This window comes from Caretta caretta, chromosome 5, assembly GCF_965140235.1.
Source record: "Caretta caretta isolate rCarCar2 chromosome 5, rCarCar1.hap1, whole genome shotgun sequence".
Classification (NCBI taxonomy): Eukaryota; Metazoa; Chordata; order Testudines; family Cheloniidae; genus Caretta; species Caretta caretta.
In genome coordinates this window covers 6,153,251-6,175,912 of record NC_134210.1, presented here as the reverse complement: position 1 = coordinate 6,175,912, position 22,662 = coordinate 6,153,251, and the positions used below count along the sequence as shown (strand labels likewise).

Below are 22,662 nucleotides of genomic sequence, written 5' to 3'. Positions count from 1 at the left end.
GAAAAAATTAGTGTACTCAATGCTTGTTTTGCCTCTGTCTTCACAAACAAGGTCAACTCCCAGACTACTGCACTGGACAGCACAGCATGGGGAGGAGGTGACCAGCTCTCTGTTGAGAAAGAAGTGGTTCGGGCTATTTAGAAAAGCTGGAAGAGCACAAGTCCATGGGACTGGATGCGCTGCATCCAAGAATGCTAAAGGAGTTGGCGGATGTGACTGCAGAGCCATTGGCCATTATCTTTGAAAACTCGTGAGAATCGGGGGAGGTCCCGGATGACTGGAAAAAAGCTAATATAGTGCCCATCTTTAAAAAAGGGAAGAAGGAGGATCCTGGGAACTACAGACCAGTCAGTCTCACCTCAGTCCCTGGACAAATCATGGAGCAGGTCCTCAAGAAATCAATTCTGAAGCACTCAGAGGAGAGGAAAGTGATCAGGAACAGTCAGCATGGATTCACCAAGGACAAGTCATGCCTGACTAATCTAATTGCCTTCTCTGACAAGATAAATGGCTCCGTGAATGAGGGGAAAGCGGTGGACATGTTATTCCTTGACTTTAGCAAAGCTTTTGACACGGTCTCCCACAGTATTCTTGCCAGCAACTTAAAGTAGTATGGGCTGGATGAAAGGACTATAAGGTGGATAGAAAGCTGGCTAGATCGTTGGGCTCAATGGATAGTGATCAACGGCTCCATGTCTAGTTGGCAGCCGGTATCAAGCGGCGTGCCTCAAGGGTCGGTCCTGGGGCCAGTTTTGTTCAATATCTTCATTAATGATCTGGAGGATGGCATGGACTGCACCCTCAGCAAGTTAGCAGATGACACTAAACTGGGAGGAGTGGTAGATACGCTGGAGGGTAGGGATAGGATACAGAGGGACCTAGACATATTAGAGGATTGGGCCAAAAGAAATCTGATGAGGTTCAACAAGGACAAGTGCAGAGTCCTGCACTTAGGATGGAAGAACCCCATGCACCACTACAGACTAGGGACCGAATGGCTAGGCAGCAGTTCTGCAAAAAAGGACCTAGGGGTTACAGTGGACAAGAAGCTGGATATGAGTCAGTGTCCCCTTGTTGCCAAGAAGGCTAACAGCTTTTTGAGCTGTATAAGTAGGGGCATTGCCAGCAGATCAAGGGACGTGATCGTTCCCCTCTCTTCGACATTGATGAGGCCTCATCTGGAGTACTGTGTCCGGTTTTGGGCCCCACACTACAAGAAGGATGTGGAAAAACTGGAAAGCATCCAGTGGAGGGCAACAAAAATGATTAGGGGACTGGAACACATGACTTATGAGGAGAGGCTGAGGGAATTGGGATTGTTTCGTCTGCGGAAGAGAAGAATGAGGGGGGATTTGATAGTTGCTTTCAACTACCTGAAAGGAAGTTCCAAAGAGGATGGATTTAGACTGTTCTCAGTGGTAGCAGATGACAGAACAAGGAGTAATGGTGTCAAGTTGCAGTGGGGGAGGTTTAGGTTGGATATTAGGAAAAACTTTTTCACTAGGAGGGTGGTGAAGCACTGGAATGCATTACCTAGGGAGATGGTACAATCGCCTTCCTTTGAGGTTTTTAAGGTTAGGTTTGACAAAGCCCAGGCTGGGATGATTTAGTTGGGGACTGGTCCTGCTTTGAGCCGGGGTTTGGACTAGATGACCTCCTGAGGTCCCTTCCAACCCGGATATTCTATGATATCTCCTACTGTTCCTCTGGAAGGATCCAGGGCAGTTGTGACCCTATCAAGGAGTGAGAGTGTGTGGATCCTGTGTGTTGCCCTCTCCTCATCACTGCTCTGGAAAGCCTGCATCAGTGTGAGGTCAATGAACATCTTCTCTGGCTAATAGGTCTTTGTGGAGAGTAATGGTTTAACTTCCTCCTGCTGGTATAGTTGTGCCACTTGCATCAGTAAGCCAGAAGCAGCTGCCTGAGTACATGGGAACCTCTGGGTGTTTTTGAAACACAATGATCATACCCCACTTGCACTGCTCAGTACACAAAGCACTCTGGTAACTTAGCCATGACTAACCCCAGCTCTAAACTTCTTCAAGGAATAAGCAATGAGCAGAGCCCCGCTGGAACATGAAAGAAAGCCACACAGTGCCTGCAAAACCTTTGGAATGTCTAGCATCAGTCACTGTGGAGTGACAAGTCTGTCAGATTCTCTAGTTAAAGCGAACAGCGCATTGGATGTATTTAAAAGGCACATAAAATACAGAAGATGTGACATAGCCGACAGACCAGTTTCATTTGGAATACTCAATCCATTTCATGTCCCTTTAAGATGTAAAAAAGTTTGTATAGGTACAGAAAAAGACAAAGAGATGGCTAGGACTTACAAGTGACAGAAGAGTGCAAAAACTATAATTATTTAGCCTTGAAAAGAAGATTAGAAGGGATCTGAGTTCCTTCTTTCAACCCGGTCTTAAAATTAAATTTCATCAAGTCCCTAATAGCTAGTGTGTGGTCAACCCTTGAAATTCCCTGCAACACAGGTTGGAAGCAAATACTGTAGCTGGAATTTTTCCAAAGGACAGGATAATATTATATCTAACAACATTAGAACTTAGTCAAACTAAGGTAAAGATAATCCTCGTCCATGCTTCAGTATATTAGCTAATCTTCAGCAGAGTCTGGAAGGAATACACGCATACTACTCCTGAAGGAAATCTATGCCACTGCACATACGCAGAATTTATGTCCCCCACATATTTCTTTGCTTCCCCACAGAAAAATGACTTTCTGATGGGAAACCAAAAGGAAGCCACAAGAGTAGTCATGCAACCCTGACCAGCAGTATCTGTCGGGTGGCCAGGGCAGCTGGCAGAGAGGTAAATCACTGTGGGGCAGGGCACAGGACTGGGGAAGACCCCACTAGTGGCTCCTATCCTGTGCTGGGCTCAGCTGCTAGTCCCGGCTGGGCTGGGGAGAACAGGACTTCCTCTTCCCCTGCATGGCATCCGGGGCTGTGTCAGACACCCCCTCCAGATTTCTCCCCCGGCTGTAGAAAGTTCTGCAAATTTCCCTCCCCCATGCTTCCTGCACCCATCGCTCCTCAGCTACAGGGGAAGGGATTACTGTACAGGGAGCTGCTCCTCCATCTGCCCGACCCCTGTGCATCCAGACCCCCTCATACCCAGACCCTCCTGCTGAGACTCACCCACTCCCTCGCACCCAGAACCCCCAACAAACCCCACTCCACTGCACCCTGATGAGCCACCCGCCCCGGGAACCGCTCCGTACCGAGAGCCAACCAGTTGCACCTGGATCCCCAACCCACTGAGCCCCCAATACCCAGACATCCTTCCTGCTGAGCCCCAACTACCTTCACCTGGACCTTCTTGCAGAGCCCCATTGCAGCCAGAAACCACCACCGCCCCGCCCACATCCCCTGTGTATCCAGATCCCCCCTGTACCCGGATCCCCCACTGAGGTGCCCGCATTCAGATTGCCTCACACAGAACCCTCTCAACCCACACCTGGATCCCTCCACACTAAGCCCCTTCACACTTGGATCATGCCTTGCTGGCCTGCCTGCCCATACCTGGTGCACTTGGCACAGAGGGGCAGGGCCCTGGGGTGTTTCTAGGGTAGGCCCGGTCCTTACGCTGTGTCAGGATTGGGTGCAGTCTCATTGTTGAATCCACGTCCCGGGGGGAAGCTGCACAGTGATCTCCCACCTCTGTGCAGCCAGTGGCCTGCGCTCCCCAATGCCATGCTGGAGTCTCCACATTTATTTGAGAAATAAAATTTGCAGAATTTTGCAGATTTTTAAAAAACTGTGTGCAGAATTTAATTTTTTTTTTGTGCAGAATGTACAAAATTGCAAGAGTGACGAGATGAAGACAATCTCCAGTTGCTCCACCAGTCATAAACCATTGCAGAAAAGTCAAGTTACTCAAGGAGATGGGCCAATAACTTGAGCTATTACAGCAAATCTTGAGTGAAATTCTGACCACTTGCATCAATGGAAGTTCTGCCACTGACTTTGGTATTGCCAGGATTTTATCCCTTCCTTCAGTTTGTCTTGAGATGGGCAGTTATTTACCAAACAATTTCCATCCACGATCCTGTGATAAACATGCAGGAATTATTCTCAGCTACCATGACATTTCCATGCACACAGTGCGGCAGAATCAGGACCTATGAAGTTTTTCTCTGGCCAAATGAGGTTTTGATTTTTTTTTATTATTAATTATTATTAACTGCAAATTCTATCTGGAAGTTTTCCAGTATTTTTCTGGTTCTTTTCCTACTATGAAATATCAAATTATGGAGAGTTTTTTAAAAAAGGTAATGAGGTGAGAGGAGTTAGAGTTTAACTTTCTTATCACTCTTGCAAAGGACTTAATTATATCCAATAAAAATATGATTACATTTAAAAATAAAAGAACTAAATATAAAATAATAGTGTTCCACTAATTTTACTTTTCAAAATTAATGTTGCTGCACTTTCTATTTTTCTTCAGAGAAATGTCAGGCAGAAATATCAAACTATCCTCAGGGAAAAATCAAAGCATCTGAGACTTTAAAAGAATCCCAGGTTTAAATGAGTTAGTGCATTGGAATTCAGTTGGGAGCAGTGTATTTTGAGTAAGAATGTAATAGAGGGTTTTTTCATTATTAGATTATTCACCTATACATCAAACAGTGGGATCAGTATCTAGAATAGTTACAGCATTTGACCATTTGTAAGCAGGCTTCAGTGCAATCTATTCTTCATTACAGCCTGAACTAGACATTCTAACACATGGAGTAGTTAAAAATATAGAGTTGGAAGTTTACTAAAAGATTGTATAGCAAAAATTGGTAACAAGTTATTAGGAGGTAAAGTTTTCCAGTGGATGATGAGAATAAATCAAGAGACACAACATTCCTAGCTACATCACTGATTTACTGGGTGACATCACTTCATCTCTGTGCCTCAGTTTCTCTATCTGAGAAAATAAGGCTAATGATGCTTGCTCACTTTTGCAAATCATTTTGAAATCTATAGTTAAAAACACCTGAAGTTTTTTTGAATTTGTAGGTACATGTAAAAATGTTTAGGCTAAAATATGACTTTGTATTTTGGACACCATCTTTCATCTCGAAGAATGCAAGAAATTTTACAAAGTGTTCTTTTCTTGAAAAAAAGAAATAGAATACTATGAAAAAATGCCAGCAGCCCAGTGAGAACACCCAACTGAAACATACAATTAGGTAAGGAGCAGATTCCAGGATAAACTTTCTAAAGGGTTTTTTTTTTTTTAAATTGAAAAGAGAGTGAACCTTATTGTATTATGAAGTCTTTGACAGTGTAAGCACCATCTTATCGTCAACTAGGATTTCCAAAAGAATGCATGCCCTATAATGAAGACTGTGTAAAAAATGGTGCACTTGTTCAAACAGTCAGGTAACTTATGCACATTTAGAGTCCCAAGCAGTATGTGTTTTAATCTGAAGTGTTAATGGAGGGGATAAAATCTGTGGGTTTTTTAAATTGTTTATTTAAAACCTGACTGTTCCCATTATAAGGTCTTATTTTTTCCTAAATTAACTATTTATATTACCATCTGACAGAAAAATAAGCTTCCTAGGGAAAGTCAAGTACCTGGGATTCACTAGCAACAGACTTCTCCACTGAGCACACGCGGATGCTAAACACCAAGAAAAGTGATTATGATCTTCTCAGTGTTATTCTTTAATATTTATGTTACGGTAGCAGCTTGAGGCTCAATCAGGATTAAGGCACAATGGTGCTTCGGGCAATACAAACACATGGACCCTGCCCTAGAGAGCTACACAGCAAAAAAATCCAAATTTTTTTTGTTTTACCATCAAGAGCAAACAAGCAAGTACTCAGTAAAACTTCTGAAAGGTTATAAGTATGCAATGCTGGTGATCATCACCAACTGCCTTTAATACATGGAAGAAAAAAGGTTCATCTTAAATTTTAGCGTAACATAACATTACAAAATGTTCTTTCCCTCCTTTTTAAATGGAAACTAGAACAGGGTGACTCACTCAGGTCTTTCATTTCATTTTTCATCTTTGTGTGATGAGGAGACTCCAATTTTTTTCGATCACGGTGGGAGGGAAGTTAAAACATGTAAGAGGTGAGACAGATTGCTTATTTGCACAGTATAGTGATGGTCACCTAACCACCACCCTATACCAGAAACCTACTGATCGCTGTACTTACCTACATGCCTCCAGCTTCCATCCAGGACACATAGTATGATCCATTGTCTACAGCCAAACCCTAAGATACAACCACATTTGCTCCAACCCCTCAGACAAAGACAAAACACCTACAAGATCTTTATCAAGTATTCTTAAAACTACAATACTCACCTGTGGAAGTGAGGAAACAGACTGACAGAGCGAGACGGGTACCCAGAAGTCACCTACTACAGGACAGGCCCAACAAGGAAAACAACAGAACACCACTGGCCATCATGTACAGCCCTCAGCTAAAACCTCTCTAGCACATCAGCAATCTACAACCTATCCTGGGAAACAATCCCTCACTCTCACAGACCTTGGGAGGCAGTCCAGTCCTCGCTTACAGACAGTCCTCCCAGCCTGAAGCAAATACTCACCAGCAACTACACACCACACCACAGCAACACTAACCCAGGAACCAATCCCTGTAACAAACCCCATTGCCTACTCTGTCCCCATATCTACTCTAGCAACACCATCAGAGGACCCAACCACGTGAGCCAAACCATCAGGGGCTCATTCACCTGCACATCTACTTATGTGATATATGCCATCATGTGCCAGAAATGCCCCTCTGCCATGTACATTGGCCAAACTGGACAGTCTCTACATAAAAGAATAAATGGACACAAATCAGACATCAGGAATGGTAACATACAAAAGCCAGTAGGAGAACACTTCTATCTCCCTGGACATTCTATAACAGATTTAAAAGTAGCCATCCTGCAAAGAAAAAACTTCAAAAACAGACTTCAAAGAGAAACTGCAGAGCTACAATTCATTTGCAAACTTAACACCATTAGTTTGGGCTTGAATAGGGACTGGGAGTGGCTAGCTCACTACAAAAGGAATTTTCCCTCTCTTGGTATTGACACCTCCTCATCAATTATTGGGAGTGGACCACATCCACCCTGACTGAATTGTCAACACTGGTTCTCCACCTGTAAGGTAACTCCCCTTCTCTTCATGTGCCAGGATATTTATGCCTGCATCTGTAATTTTCCACTTCATGTTTCTGAAGAAGTGGATACCCACGAAAGCTTATGGCCCTACCTCTAAATGGTAGTTCTCTTCAACTTGCTCCTCTGGCAGATGAGCACTGTACAGTTTCATACCAGCAACGTTTGTGATTTCAAAAAACAAAGGAAATAACTGAAATAATTTAATATTTTCTTTTACACACAAGAGGAAAGAGACCTTGTTGCAACTAAGGCCGTGATCCTGTAACTAGCTCTGTGTGAACAGGCTCCTGCAGTTTGCAGGATGAAGGCCTAATAGCTCAGTGCCACCTATCTTTTTTTTGGTCAGGGGAGTAAGGGAACATTACTGGGTCTCCTACTTGCTGAAGTCTCTTCCAGCAAGAGCAATCACTTTATGCTTATGTCTATTTAACAAAGATGAAGTTCTAAGATGTTTGGCATTAACTCAAAGAATGACGCTCCCTAAACATAATGCATTTTCAGGTGAAGCTTCTCACCTGGCAAGTTCTTTAATTAAGTTCGCAATGCGTCGCTTGTCCTCGGGACATAAATCCTTTAAAGAAGCACTCTTCACTCCTCCATTAGTGACCTGAAAAGTAAAATCTGCATTTTAAAATGCAATAGTTTATACAGAACAAGTATTTCTGAAGCTATTAAAAGCATTTCAGGATGTAATGGTTAGAAAATGATGCTAAAACTCAGACTGGAAATGCAGTGCCTATTTTTAACTTTAAGGGTAATTAACCATTGGAACAATTTACCACATTTTGTGGTGGATTCTTCTAAAAAAAGACATGCTCTAATTCAACCACAAGTTACTGGGCTCAATTCAGGGTTTGCTCCGCAAAGTTCTCTGGCTCCCATTATGCAGGAGATTCAATTAGATAATCAAAATGGTCCCCTGTGGCCTACAAATCTAGGATTATATTTGTATTGTGATTGCACTCAAAGTGACTGATCAAAATCAGGAACTCATTGTGTGGCTATACACAGGAGTCAGAGAGAGCAACAGGAATGCAACATACAAGCAGTGATCAGGGTGATATCAGGATAGATATCTTGTTAGCTCCATTGTGTTTTGTTTATTTAGAAACACACACCAAACTGAGTTACCACCACTCCACTAGCCAGTGTTAATTCTTTTTTATTAGATTTAAAATCTACACTATACTCAACTGCTTCTCAATCGCTGCCAACCTTGCCCCACAAACAAGAATAATTTTTAAATCTAATCTACCATGCTCTCATCTTCTTTCTGAGACAGTCCACTCCTATAAAGAAAAGGAGTACTTGTGGCACCTTAGAGACTAACCAATTTATTTGAGCATGAGCTTTCGTGAGCTACAGCTCACTTCATCAGATGTTTACCGTGGAAACTGCAGCAGACTTTATATACACACAGAAATCATGAAACAATACCTCCTCCCACCCCACTGTCCTGCTGGTAATAGCTTATCTAAAGTGATCAACAGTTGGGCCATTTCCAGCACAAATCCAGGTTTTCTCACCCTCCACCCCCCCACACAAATTCACTCTCCTGCTGGTGCTAGCCCATCCAAAGTGACAACTCTTTACATAATCAAGTCGGGCTATTTCCTGCATAGATCAAGGTTTTCTCACATCCCCCCCACCCCCATACACACACAAACTCACTCTCCTGCTGGTAATAGCTCATCTAAACTGACCATTCTCCAGGTTTAAATCCAAGTTAAACCAGAACATCTGGGGGGGGGGGGGGGTAGGAAAAAACAAGAGGAAACAGGCTACCTTGCATAATGACTTAGCCACTCCCAGTCTCTATTTAAGCCTAAATTAATAGTATCCAATTTGCAAATGAATTCCAATTCAGCAGTTTCTCGCTGGAGTCTGGATTTGAAGTTTTTTTGTTTTAAGATAGCGACCTTCATGTCTGTGATTGCGTGACCAGAGAGATTGAAGTGTTCTCCGACTGGTTTATGAATGTTATAATTCTTGACATCTGATTTGTGTCCATTTATTCTTTTACGTAGAGACTGTCCAGTTTGACCAATGTACATGGCAGAGGGGGTGGGGGGGATGTGAGAAAACCTTGATCTATGCAGGAAATAGCCCGACTTGATTATGTAAAGAGTTGTCACTTTGGATGGGCTAGCACCAGCAGGAGAGTGAATTTGTGTGGGGGGGTGGAGGGTGAGAAAACCTGGATTTGTGCTGGAAATGGCCCACCTGTTGATCACTTTAGATAAGCTATTACCAGCAGGACAGTGGGGTGGGAGGAGGTATTGTTTCATGATTTCTGTGTGTATATAAAGTCTGCTGCAGTTTCCACGGTAAACATCTGATGAAGTGAGCTGTAGCTCACGAAAGCTCATGCTCAAATAAATTGGTTAGTCTCTAAGGTGCCACAAGTACTCCTTTTCTTTTTGCGAATACAGACTAACACGGCTGTTCCTCTGAATCCACTCCTATATTTCATCTAAATAAATGGATGCAATTGGTATCCATGTCCACCAGAGGGCATACACAGTTTATAGTTTAAAAGTCCATTCTTAGCATATCACTATTATTGTCATTGCATATAATTAGGCTTGGAAGGATTAGATTATTACTGGTAAATGTTGATTTCACCATGCATATATAAATCAATGAAAAAATATTTCCACCGATGATCAAAATTTACAGATAGGCAAGGAAAACATCATTTGAGAACTTACAGTTTGATTTAAGGGTATCTACTTTGTATATTGACATGTGAGGTTGTCACTTTGTACTTTAACAATTATAAAACTAACTTTTTGATTCTCAACATCTGCTGTCATTAAATAATTATTGTCTGACCTGTACATAATTTACCACAACTGAATATTAAATTGTAAAAATCTAAATAAGTGCTTAAAGAGCGACACTATCCATCAAAATTATTTTTTTTAAAAAATTGAATTCTGCAAAGCCTGAATATAATTGTGGATATTTCCATGGGTTCTTCCACTGAACTCCAAGTTTGCCCTTACTTAGTAAAAGAACAACTTTATACAGCTAGTGATTGAGTTATCCAAGGCCTGTGCCAGGTACTCTCATACTACAGTGATGAGCTCACTATAAGAACCTATATGGAATAGAAAGCGATCCAAAGAAGAGGTGGAGATTGTATTATTTTTAATCCAAATTATTTACTCCGAGAATTTGGTAGTAATAAAATAGAAATCAAACTAAGTGGAAGTAATGGCAAATACTCAAGAATGTGTTTTCAGTGTGCTAGATCTTTACATACATGTAATAAAACCTGCAGGTTCCTACATGCTTGAGTAGAAGACTGGAGAGCTCTAAACCTTGATCATCATCAGATGATGTAGTCATATCATATAACCTAACATTCTTTCCATTCTACTAGTATCTCAGGAGGATGTTAAATAGCAGCTACTACAGTTAGACAATTTTAAACCAGCAGACCCAGAAAACTTGCATCTGAGAGTTTTTAAAAAGCTGCCTGAGGGAGCTTGCTGGACTGCTAATGTTGATTTTCAACAAGTCTTGGAGCACTGGGAAAGTTCCAGAAGACTGGAAGAAAGCTAATGTTGTGTCAATACACCTCTACCCCAATATAACGCGACCCGATATAACACGAATTTGGATAGAACGCGGTAAAGCAGCGCTCTGGGGGCGGGGGGGCTGCGCACTCCTGTGGATCAAAGCAAGTTCGATATAACGTGGTTTCACCAATAACGCGGTAAGATTTTTTGGCTCCCGAGGACAGTGTTATATCTGGGCAGAGGTGTATTTAAAAAGGGTAAATGGGGTGATCTGGAAAATTATAGGTCTGTTAGTCTGACATCGATCCCAGAAGGATAATGGATGGCTGAAACACAACTCAATTAATAAATAACTAGAGGGTAATATAATTAATGCCAATCAACATTGGTTTATTTTGAGAAAAGACCTAACTTGATTTTTTTTTATGAGATTACAAATTTGGTTAATAAAGGTAATAGTGTTAATGTAATATATCTGGACTTCTGTAAGGCATGATATTTTGACTGAAAACCAAAAAGGTATAAAAATAACATGGCACACATGGTCTCAAAATGTAACTGTAAACAGGGAATCACCATTGAATGGGTGAGTTTCTAATGTTATCCCACAGGAATTGCTTCTTGGGCTCTATGCTATTTAACATTTTTATTAATGACCTGGAAGAAAACAAAATCATCACTGATAAAGTCTTCAGATGACACAAACGTTGGAGAAGTGGTAAATAATGGAGAACAGATCACTGATTCAGAACGATCTGGAATGCCTGGTAAACTGGGCAAAAGCAAAGAACATGCATTTTAATAAGGCTAAATGTATAATCTGGGAACAAAGAACGTGGACAATACGTACAAGATGGGGAACTTTATCCTGGGAAGAAGCTAATCTGAAAAAGATTTGGGGCTCATGGTAGATAACCAGCTGAACATGAGCTCCCCGTGTGACTGTGTGGCCAAAGGGACTAACATGGGAATTCTAGAGTAGGAGTACAGAGGTGGTTTGACCTCTGTATTTGGCACTGGTGTGACCACTGCTTTGTCTAGTTCTGGGGCACACAATTCAGGAAGAACGTAGATAAATTAGAGAGGGTTCAGAGAAGAGCCACGAGAATTATTCAAGGATTAGAAAACATGCTTTATAGTGACAGACTCAAGGAGCTCAATTAATTTTAGTTAAAGAGAAGGTTAATGGTTGAGTTGATTTCAGACTATAAGTCCTACATGGGGGGAAAATATTTAATAATAGGATCTCCAATCTAAGAGAGAAAGGTATAAAACAATCCAATGGCTGGAAGTTGAAACTAGACAAAATTCAGACTGGAAAGAAGGCATGTATTTTTGACAACACTATTCAACCATTGGAACGATTTACCAAGGGTCTGTGTTCCCTCTACGCTGCGAGGTCGCATGGCCGCCCAGAATTGAACCAAGTGCCACGCATTTCATTAGCAGAGCCGCACACATCCAGCAGCACGTGTTCAGGTGTCCCGCCCCGTGCTACTCTGCAGCCACGTTGCTCCTGCCCTCTGCCTTGGAGCCTTTGGTCAGCTGCTCCCGGGACCCTCCCGCTTGCTGTGCGGAACAGGGACAGACAGGGGGGCTGATATCACGGTGTCCCCCTCCCCCCACCCATGTACCCCATCTCTGCAGAGCAGGGGAGGGGGGCCAGGGTTCAGGAGCAGGAGAGCTGCTGTGGCCTGAAGGAGCCTTCTGGTGAGTAAGTGCCTTAAAGAGGCAGCACACGGTCTCCCCAGCAGCTAGCTAGCTCGCTAGCTCTCTCTCTCACTCACCTACCTACCTCCCAACATATACTTGTGTTGTTGTTGTTACTTCTTGGTACTTCCTGCAATGCATATATATTCTCTGTAATTTTATTCTTTCAAAGTGCTGTTATTTTAGTTTCTAGACTGGTCTATGCCTTTCATAAATTTAATTCTTTGAACAGTGAGTTCTAAAATGCCTAGCCTGTCCTACCTGAAGTAATTATCCCTGTGGTAACTTTTTAAAAATATATATTATGGTTTTTTCTTTCTACTGGTGGCGCACATGACCTCGATATTGGTGCACATAGCAAAATTCATTCCACACATGGATAGAAAAAATTAGAGAGAACATTGCCAAGTGTCATGGTGGATTCCCCATCACTGACTATTTTTAAATCAAGATTGGATGTTTTTGCTAAAAAGATCTGGTCTCATTTAAAAGGAATCATTCTGGACAAGATCTATGGCCTGTGCAATACAGGTCAGGCCAGATGATCACAGTGGTCCTTTCTGGCCTTGAAATCTATACATCTGTGAATTATGGGTGTTACTAAGTGTACTTAATAATCCCACCCTCAAAGACCTCACAATTAAACTGGGGCAAATTTACTACAAAGTACAAGACAGAATAAGTGTTGAAAGTATGAAGCAAACAACAACAAGTTTAACCTTCCCGGACAGTGAATGCTTCTCTGTCTCCTTGTTAGCAGTAATGGGAGTTGAGTGTACACACCAAGGAGAAAACATGCCCTTCAATCTTCAGACCAACTGGTTGTTTCAAACCAGTGTTCAAAATCTAATAATACGATTACTGTAAGTAACCTAATAGAAAGACAGGCGATGTTCTTATGCAGAGTTATGTTATTCCACACCCTAAGTTCTAAAATGACCCTCATTCATAGCCTTTTAATTTTTATTTAAATTAAATACATTTCCTTTGTTAAAACTTTGAGTTTCAGGCTGCAGGTTCCTTTGATCTGACTACCCCACAGTAAGGTTGCCGGGAGTCTCCCAGAATCAGGCTCTATCGCCCAGAGGCTACTGAAGCCAAACCAGAAGACTTTAGGCGCTAAAAGTCCGGCGGGGCTTAGGCAGGCTCCCTACTTATCCACCGCTCCCGGAAGCAGCCAGCACATCCCTGCAACCCCTGGGGAGGTTTGCCCCCGACCTGAGTGCAAACTCCGCAGCGCCCAATGGCTAGGAACTGCGGCCAATGGGAGCTGCGGGGGCGGTGCCTGTGGGCAGGGGCAGCACGCAGAGACCCCCTGATCAACCCCGCCGAGGAGCTGCTGCCAGAGGGATGGGCTGTCGCTTTTGGGAGCCACCTGAGGTAAGCCCCACCCGGCTGGAGCCCGCACCCCTCACTCCCTCCTGCACCCCAACCCCCTGCCCCAGCCCAGAGCCCGCACCCAAACTCCCTCCAAGAGCTTGCACCCTGCACCCCCTCCTGCACCCCAACTACCTGCCTCAGCCTGGTGGAAGTGAGGGAGGGTGAGGGAGAGCGAGCGACAGAGGGAGGGGGGATACAGTGAGCAGTGGGTGGGGTCTCAGAGAAGGGGCGGGGTAGAGATGTGGCCTTGGGGAAGGGGCAGGGCAAGGGTGTTTGGATTTGTGTGATTAGACAATTGGCAACCCTACTCCACAGCGTGGCACAGACCATGAAGGCATCCCCCAAGCCCACGTAAACTGCACTGCTTGCAGTGACACAGGTGGATTTAGGGGATGAAGAAGAAGCCAAACAAGCTTGTCTTTGCACATTCATAGTCCACACCTCAGATTTGTACGTCAACACACATCAAGGTCCAGAATTCTTAACAGTATAACTACCCTTTAAAAAGAGAATGAGAAGGCCATTGTCTCCACACACAAATGAAAATACAGGGCAAGTTCTACCCAGGTTTACATCTTGTCCAACTCTATTGAATCAGTCAGGGCAAAACATGGCCTTAGGCTAGTATTTTGCATTTATACAGCATCTTTCATCCCCCAAAATCCCAAAGTCCTTCATAAAAATATGCCCATACACCATCATATTTGCTATGAATACCTAGATCTGCTATGAATACTCAGATATGTGAATTATGAAAGACCAAGTCACCTCTGCTAGGATTCATATTAGAGGGGAACACAATTCATTTTTTTCAATGCAGTGTTCTGGCATCTCACCTCTGACTACCAATAACTGAAATATATCAAAGTAAAGGGGTCAGTTCTTCCTTCGATACTTAATAACTCTGACGCAATGGGCAGTGGCCATCGTGACTCTAGGAGCAAAGAAACCTTGCAAAACTTCACCTGACTGTAGCAAGTAAAATATCATGAGACTTCTTTTTCCTTTATCATGGAAAGGGTAAGCCTGAATTGTTACGTCTCCAAGGCAAGACAACAAGAGAGCCCACTGCAAAAAGATTATGACCTAGTTTCCATCCCTCTTTATTATTATTATTATTTATATAATGGGAACAGCTAGGAGGGTCAAGGGGGGGGGGGGCCGATCAGCGCTGCAAGCTGTATAACACAACAAAAAGACAATCCCACCCCAAACAATTCACAATCTAAGCATAAGATGAAAGAAACACAAGGTGAGACTTATGGACAATACAAGAAGCAATGGTCACAGCACAGCAGCTGCCTAACTGTTGTCAAGCATTCTGTAGAAACACAGCAGGGGAGAGTTTTAAGGAGGGATTTGAAGAACAAGCTCACCTTGTGTGTGTTTATCGAGAGCAGCTTCCATGTATAAGGGGAAGCACGGGAGAAAGCACCAAAGTGCTTGTTGGAAAACTGGGCAGTCAAGACTGGCATCACTGGCAGAGCGCAGGCAGGAGTTAAAAGCTCAAATGCATATAAGTAGTGATAAGTAGGGTGGGGATAGGCCATGAAGGGCCTTAAAGGTAAAACAAGTAGTTATTATTAAGGCTACGATTTAGTCATGGCAGTCACGGATTCTGTGACTTTGCTGAACCTCCGTGACTTCTAGGGCTTCAGGAGGAGGCGGCAGGACTGTGTCCTACAACGGGGCTAGCTGGAACAAGGACCCTGCAGCCCCAGCCCCGCGTCTTCCTCTGGGGGCCACAGCCAGGCTGGGGGCTGCAGCCCGGGCCATGCACCCAGCCCTGCGGCATCCCATGGGCTGTAGACGGGGCCACACGCCAAAGCCCCGCAGCGTCCTGGGTTTGGCTGGGCTGCCCCCCCTGCGGCTTCCCAGGACAATGTATGTATGTGTCACCCCTGCTCGCAGTAGCTGGGGCTTGGCAGGGGCTTCAGCTGGGCCAGCTCTGCATGTCCCCCATGGCTGTGCCCGCCGCTGCAGCCACTGGAGTCGGGGCTATGCCCCCTGCCATGGTGGGGGGCTCAGCCTGTCAGTCCCTCCCCTCCATGGGACTCCACTTCTTCCCCCTACCTAGCCCTGTCCCCGGTTATTTTTAGTAAAGTAACCAACAGGTCACAGGCTCTCTGAATTTTTGTTTATTGCCTGTGACCTGTTCATGACTTTTACTAAAAATAACAATGAAAAATTTTTAGCCTTAGTTATCATTTGATGTGGAAAAGACTGAGCCAGTAGAGGGATGCAAAGGGGGAGGGGGAATGTGGTTGAAGCAGTGAGCCAGCAAAATAATCTCTGCAATTCCATTTTGAATGGACATAAGTGGGGCAAGATGGCATTTATTAAGGACACAGGAGGAGGGGGATGTAGTAGTCAAAACACAAGACAATGAAGGCCTAGATGAGAGCTTAACTGTGAGGTAGTGGGAATGCAGGATCTTAAAGATATTGTGCAGAAAGAAATGACAAGATTTAGACAAAGTATAATGGCTAGATCCCAGATCTAAGTGACAGGGAGGATGGTAGTGACTGATAAAGGAGGCATTAAATAAAATATTACTATCAATGTTCCACAGGTGAACACATCTCACCATAGAGTTCTGAATGGTGAAGTCTATTAGATTATGGGATAGTCTCACAAGGGAAGTCCCACTGCTTTGGAACTTGTCTTGCAATATACTGTAGGGAACAATCTTCTATTGGTAGGAGAATAATGTAGGTGACCTAGTAGGTCTTTAAACTTTTCTTATTTCCTATTTTAAATTAAAGATACTGTTTGAGAAGTGAAACCAACTGACTATTTCCTCTCTTGTCTTCTGGGTGCTTTATAGCTTATTTCATAGCTAACCAAAGATTTACTATACATAGAACTGTATGGGAATAACAATACATGTTGAACACAGTCCAACTTGCACTCTATTCATATCATATATTTGCCCTGTCTTTAGACTGCAGGCCCCTCTAGGAAGAGGCTTCATTTCTATTGCTGCCTGCTAGCCATCATGCAAGTTTGCAATGGTGTAAAAGTCAGTGATAAGTAATGATTATCTACAACTTTTTCTACTATTTGTCTGAACGCTTCAGAATAAGAAAAGTTCATGCTTGCTGACCTGCTGCCCTGTTGGGTCTCCTGTGCTTTTAAAGGAATCCATGGAAACAGAAGGAGCAGCTCCAGGGACCTTCAGCTTAGCTTCGCTTTTTCGACCCTTGACCACATGTCTTGTTCTTAAATTTCCTTCTGCAGAAATTCCTATAGAAGGAAAACAGACATTGAGAGGAGATACTTAGTTTGCTCTTACAAGCTCCCCACACAAAATATTTAGATGAATACGGAATGAGCCTAAAGAGATGGATAGCACTAGCTGGAGCCTATCACACACTTCAAAATAAACTCTGCAAATGCTCCCAAAATAACCTATGGACTTGGACACACCTACTAGTTCTCTCCTATAACTGCACAAACCAAAGCATAAACCAAAGGACCTTCTGTAATAACACCGTAAATAAGGACTAATTAGGCATCATAAATAAGGCTAATGTCACCACCGCTCACGTGACATTTTGATGTTTCACATTTTACAGATACTTCGTCTTGGAAGGCTTCGATTTTTTAAATTGGTAAATGTCAATTTCACCATACACACACACAAAAAACGAAAAAATAGTTCCATTGACAATAATCAAAACATACAGAGAGGTTAAGTAAAAATAAATGCTGCTTGAAAACTCAAGAGTTTGATTTAAGGTATTTACTTCCTATATTTTGACATGTGATATTGACTATTTGTGTTTTAACAATTATAAAACTAACTTTTCGAATCTCAGCATCTGTCATTAACTAGTGTCTGACCCCTCCATAATTACTCACAACTCTGAAAATTTAAAAATCAATAAAAATCTAAAACTGCTTAAAAATAAACATTGATATTATCCATCTAAAATTATTTTTAAAAAAATGAATTCTGCCAAGCCAACATATATACTGTTGCTGTATATTTTTGCCCAAGATTAAGGCTGTTTGTTCCTCATGTCAAACTTATGGGTAACCACAATACCTGGCTCTTATCTGGGAGCTTTTCATCAGCACATCTTAAAATGCTTCACAATCTTTAACGTATTTATCCTCACAACACCCTTGAGAGGTAGGGAAGTGCCATTAACCACACCTGAAAGATGGAGAACCAAGGCACAGAGAAGCTAAATGACTTGCCCAGGGCCACAAAGGAAATCTGTAGCAGAACAAGGAACTGAACCCAGGCCTCCAAAGTCCTAAGCTAGCACCCTGATTACTGTGTGAACACTACAGAGATTTTGTAAAAAAATCTCTCACCACTGCTAACATTAGTTCATCTCCACTGCCAATGACTATGTAGTAAGCTCTGACCATTCCAACGAAGACAAGGTCTTCAGAGCCCGAAGAACCAAATTTTTATCACTGTTTAGAGGTACCAGGAAGTTTTAATATTTCTCACTTAAATTAGCAAACTTGGTACATTTATTTTTTGTATGGAGATTTCAAAAGTGAATCAGTAATTAAAAAGAGAAAACTTGTTTAGAAGCTTTCCCATCCCCCTCTCACATTCCACTCCTCACCCCCATTTAGAGCGGACAGAGTTCCTAAAGTTGTCTGATATTTTTTGGTTTGCATTATGAACTATTTCCACTGTAAATCCAGAAAGTTATCCTAAATCATAAACTTTCCTTTCCACATCATAGACTGTTAGGTCCCGTCACCACCTGGGCTTGAACCATACTAGCTACAATCACATTCAGCCATGTTTTAACTCTCTCTAGGCCCTCTACCTTGCATAATTAGGGTTTTATTAAAAAAAAAGTCAACCTAGATCACATGGTTTCTCAATGCAGTTTGCAGCCCAATTCTGTAAACACACACCTACCTCACTCATGTTATGTGTTACAGCATATTTTTTAGGATCAGGCAAGGACACAACCTTATTATACTTGTTTTAAGGCTCTGTGTTTGAAAACAGTTAATATTATTATAAATTCTGGGACAATTAATACTGTCATCTAAACTAAATGTAGAACAGTTCCATCTTTTAATATAGACTGGATCTATCTGCATTTAATTTATCTTGCCCCAAACCTCGCTATGAGATGTTCAAGCATTTAGAGATGTTCACTTTTTTAACAGGGACACAATTAAGATTCAGCCTACACCACAGATTAGACAGAACTGTGCTGTATGGCTACATCGGAATGGGTCCCTAAAACAATTAATCTTCCACTGTATACTTTTATAATCAGTGAGCCATAGATCCTCTACTATAATCCTTTATGTCCCAACACAAGCAGGCTCTACAGTCTCATGTGCAACTGAAAAATACAAAACTGAAAAATCACGGCAATGTTTCACTGGACGAAGTGTCATTTACAACTATTAGGAAATCATACCTGGCACATACACCATTGGCTGTTCTTCATCAGAAACTGTATGCAATTTCATTAAAGGAAAACAAATCAAAGAGAAAAAGTCCAAGCTGAGATCTACAAAAAGAAATATGAAAATGCACCTTTAAATCTGTGATTTGCAAAAAAGATTGTTGACCCGGTGCCATTTATGGTTCTCCACCATTTAGAAAGCATCTAATGCATGACAAACTTGACCAGAACAAAACACGAACACAGACTTCAAAAGAAGACACATACTAACATATGCACTCTGTATGTACAGTATTCAGAGTAGCAGCCGTGTTAGTCTGTATCCGTAAAAAGAAAAGGAGTACTTGTGGCACCTTAGAGACTAATAAATTTATTAGAGCATAAGATTTCATGAGCTACAGCTCACTTCATCGGATGCATACCGATGAAGTGAGCTGTAGCTCACAAAAGCTTATGCTCCAACAAATTTGTTAGTCTCTAAGGCGCCACAAGTACTCCTTTGCTTTGTATGTACAGTACTAGCTTTCATCTAAAGATCATCTCAGAGGTCATCTTTACAAAAGATTCACGGGACCAGCCCCAGTTGCAACTCCAAGTATTAAGGTAATAAAGCAACACAATATTTATTTGAATTAGACTAAGTTAACATTATATAAGGAATCTCTTGGGAACAGACAGGGAAGGCAAATTGCTGAGACTTATGTATATAGTCACACTGACACTGAACCACATACCACAACAGACTACACAGTGCACAAGGTACATGATTAAGACCATTAGGCTAAAAGGAAACAAAGATTTAAAAGGAAGTTGGTCATTTTCAGCTGATCTTTCCTCAAAGGACAGATGAAAGTTAACCGTCTGGGGACTTTTCATGTATTTGTTGAGGCAGATCAAGATTTGGTTTCAAGCAGTTATTTGTGAAGAAAGCTATTTCAGAAATGTTCAAATAACTGGTTGTCACAATCATAAATACAATTTACTATATCTAGCCCTCTAAAAGCACCTGGCACTGGGCCACATATTATTTATATTACAATAGTGCCTACAGGGCCAAAACCCCTGCCCCGCATAAATTAGTCTAAAGATAAGAGCACAAAAAACAGCATAATCCAGAGCAGGGTGTTGCCTTTAGAGTCTCTTCTTTAAAGAGACAGTATGCAGTTTTCTTGTAGCCGTGTCAGTTCCAGGATATCAGAGAGACAAGGTGGGTGAGGTAACAGCTTTCTTTGGACCAATTTCTACTGGTGAGAGACACAAGCTTTTGAGTTTACACAGCACTCTTCTTCAGGTCACATATAAGCTCTGTGTGAACTCGAAAACTTGTCTTTCTCACCAACAGAAGTTGGACCAATAAAAGACATTACCACACCCACCTTGTCTCTTTAAAGAGACAGTGTCAGTAAGCAGAGGTAAAGATGTTTGTGTGCAGCATAAATTATTAACCCTATCTTTGATTGAAAGAATTGCAGGAGTCCAACTTGTGTCACTATTTATGATGTTTATTTTTCGCATTTCTCTGGTCATGGACAATGAAACTCAATTATGTTCCTCAATTGTCTCACTTTCATATTCTTTGGCTGCAATGTTTGGGTCTCATATACTGCAGGGCAAAGTTTACAAACAATCGTTCTCATTCCCAGACCTGAGGAAGAGCTCTGTGTACCTTGAAAGCTTGTCTCTCTCATCAACAGAAGTTGGCCCAATAAATGATGTTACCTCACCCACCTTGTCTCTCTAATATCCCGGGACCAACACAGCTACAACACCACCGCATAAACTCTGCCCAGATAAGCAGTAACACTGGCAACTTGCTGAGAGCTGTGTAAAACGGAGGCAATTGCATATGCTGAATGCAGTGGCCCGCAGGGGAGACATGAAGTCGCTATCCTTATGTACCATCTTGATCCAAGAAGCCACTGCTGGGATCAAGATACCCACTGGACAACTTTTTCCCCACCATGCACAGCTTAGACTAAAATAACAATGTCATGGCAACAACCAACATTTCTATACAGCAGCAGTGCTGTGGCACTAGGTATGGTGCATGAGCCAGCAAAACCACCTCCAAGGGCCATTCACTGTATTACAGCGAAGGAGCACCCTTCCAAGCTAAGACACCTCTCAGTCTGTGTGTTCCCTACCAAATGTCCCCAGAACAGTTCAGATGAACTCCCACTGAGATAACGCACAACTGTGTACATATATGCCAACCCCCACTGCCACAATTGGCTGAGATTCTCCTCCAACTCCATCCATACATATGACAGGCTGGCACAGGACACTCTTCCCAGCGCAGGTTGATCCCTATATTTCCTCCCCATGAGATGAAACAACCCCAGGGTCTTTACACACAAACACACACAATACGTGTACACCTCCCCATGTGCTGAGGGCCCTCAGCCTCTATGTCTCCTTTCTTAGGTACTTATATGGCCCTCATCACCATAGTAGCTAAGCCTCTCACAATCTCTAGTTTTAGAGTAACAGCCGTGTTCGTCTGTATTCGCAAAAAGAAAAGGAGTACTTGGTACTAAGGTGCCACAAGTACTCCTTTTCTTTTCACAATCTCTAGTGTATTTATCCTCACACACACACATACCCACCCACCCACCAGTGTTATCCCCATTTTACCAAGGATGTTTGTGGCAGAGCAGGGAATTGAACCCAGGTCTCCCACAAGCTAACACCCAAACCACCGGACCATCCTACAGGTTGAGCCGCGAGCCCCCATGTCTCCTACAGGCTCAGCGTGTCCCGTCCCCCCCCCCGTCTCCCAACGCCCCTGTCTCCTACAGGCTCAGCGTCCCCCCCGCCCCGTCTCCCAACGCCCCTGTCTCCTACAGGCTCAGCGTCCCCCCCCCCCGTCTCCCAACGCCCCTGTCTCCTACAGGCTCAGCGTCCCCCCCCGTCTCCCAACGCCCCTGTCTCCTACAGGCTCAGCGTCCCCCCCACACACACACCCCTGTCTCCTACAGGCTCAGCGTCCCCCCCACACACACACCCCTGTCTCCTACAGGCTCAGCGTCTCCCCCACACACCCCTGTCTCCTACAGGCTCAGCGTCCCCCCCCCCCCCAACGCCCCTGTCTCCTACAGGCTCAGCGTCTCCCCCCCACACCCCTGTCTCCTACAGGCTCAGCGTCCCCCCCCCACGCCCCTGTCTCCTACAGGCTCAGCATCCCCCCCCCCACGCCCCTGTCTCCTACAGGCTCAGCGTCCCCCCCCCACGCCCCTGTCTCCTACAGGCTCAGCGTCCCCCCCACACACACACACACCCGTCTCCTACAGGCTCAGCGTCCCCCCCACACACACACACGCCCCTGTCTCCTACAGGCTCAGCGTCCCCCCCCCACACACACACGCCCCTGTCTCCTACAGGCTCAGCGTCCCCCCCCCACGCCCCTGTCTCCTACAGGCTCAGCGTCCCCCCCCCACGCCCCTGTCTCCTACAGGCTCAGCGTCCCCCCCCCACGCCCCTGTC

At 43.4% G+C, this 22,662-nt stretch overlaps 1 protein-coding gene across 3 annotated transcripts in view; it reads right to left on the bottom strand.

The window, feature by feature from the left end:
- KIAA1328 (KIAA1328 ortholog) overlaps window positions 1-22,662 on the bottom strand; it is a 296,689-nt gene that overhangs the window by 273,018 nt on the left and 1,009 nt on the right. For all 3 annotated transcript variants that reach the window (XM_075128343.1, XM_048849784.2, XM_048849783.2), the window contains exons 2-4: window positions 19,192-19,227; window positions 16,887-17,026; window positions 7,679-7,770 (exon numbers count right to left, since the gene is read on the bottom strand). In XM_075128343.1, coding sequence (XP_074984444.1) covers window positions 7,679-7,770; window positions 16,887-17,026; window positions 19,192-19,227 — 268 coding nt within the window. The remainder of the gene's footprint in view (window positions 1-7,678; window positions 7,771-16,886; window positions 17,027-19,191; window positions 19,228-22,662) is intronic.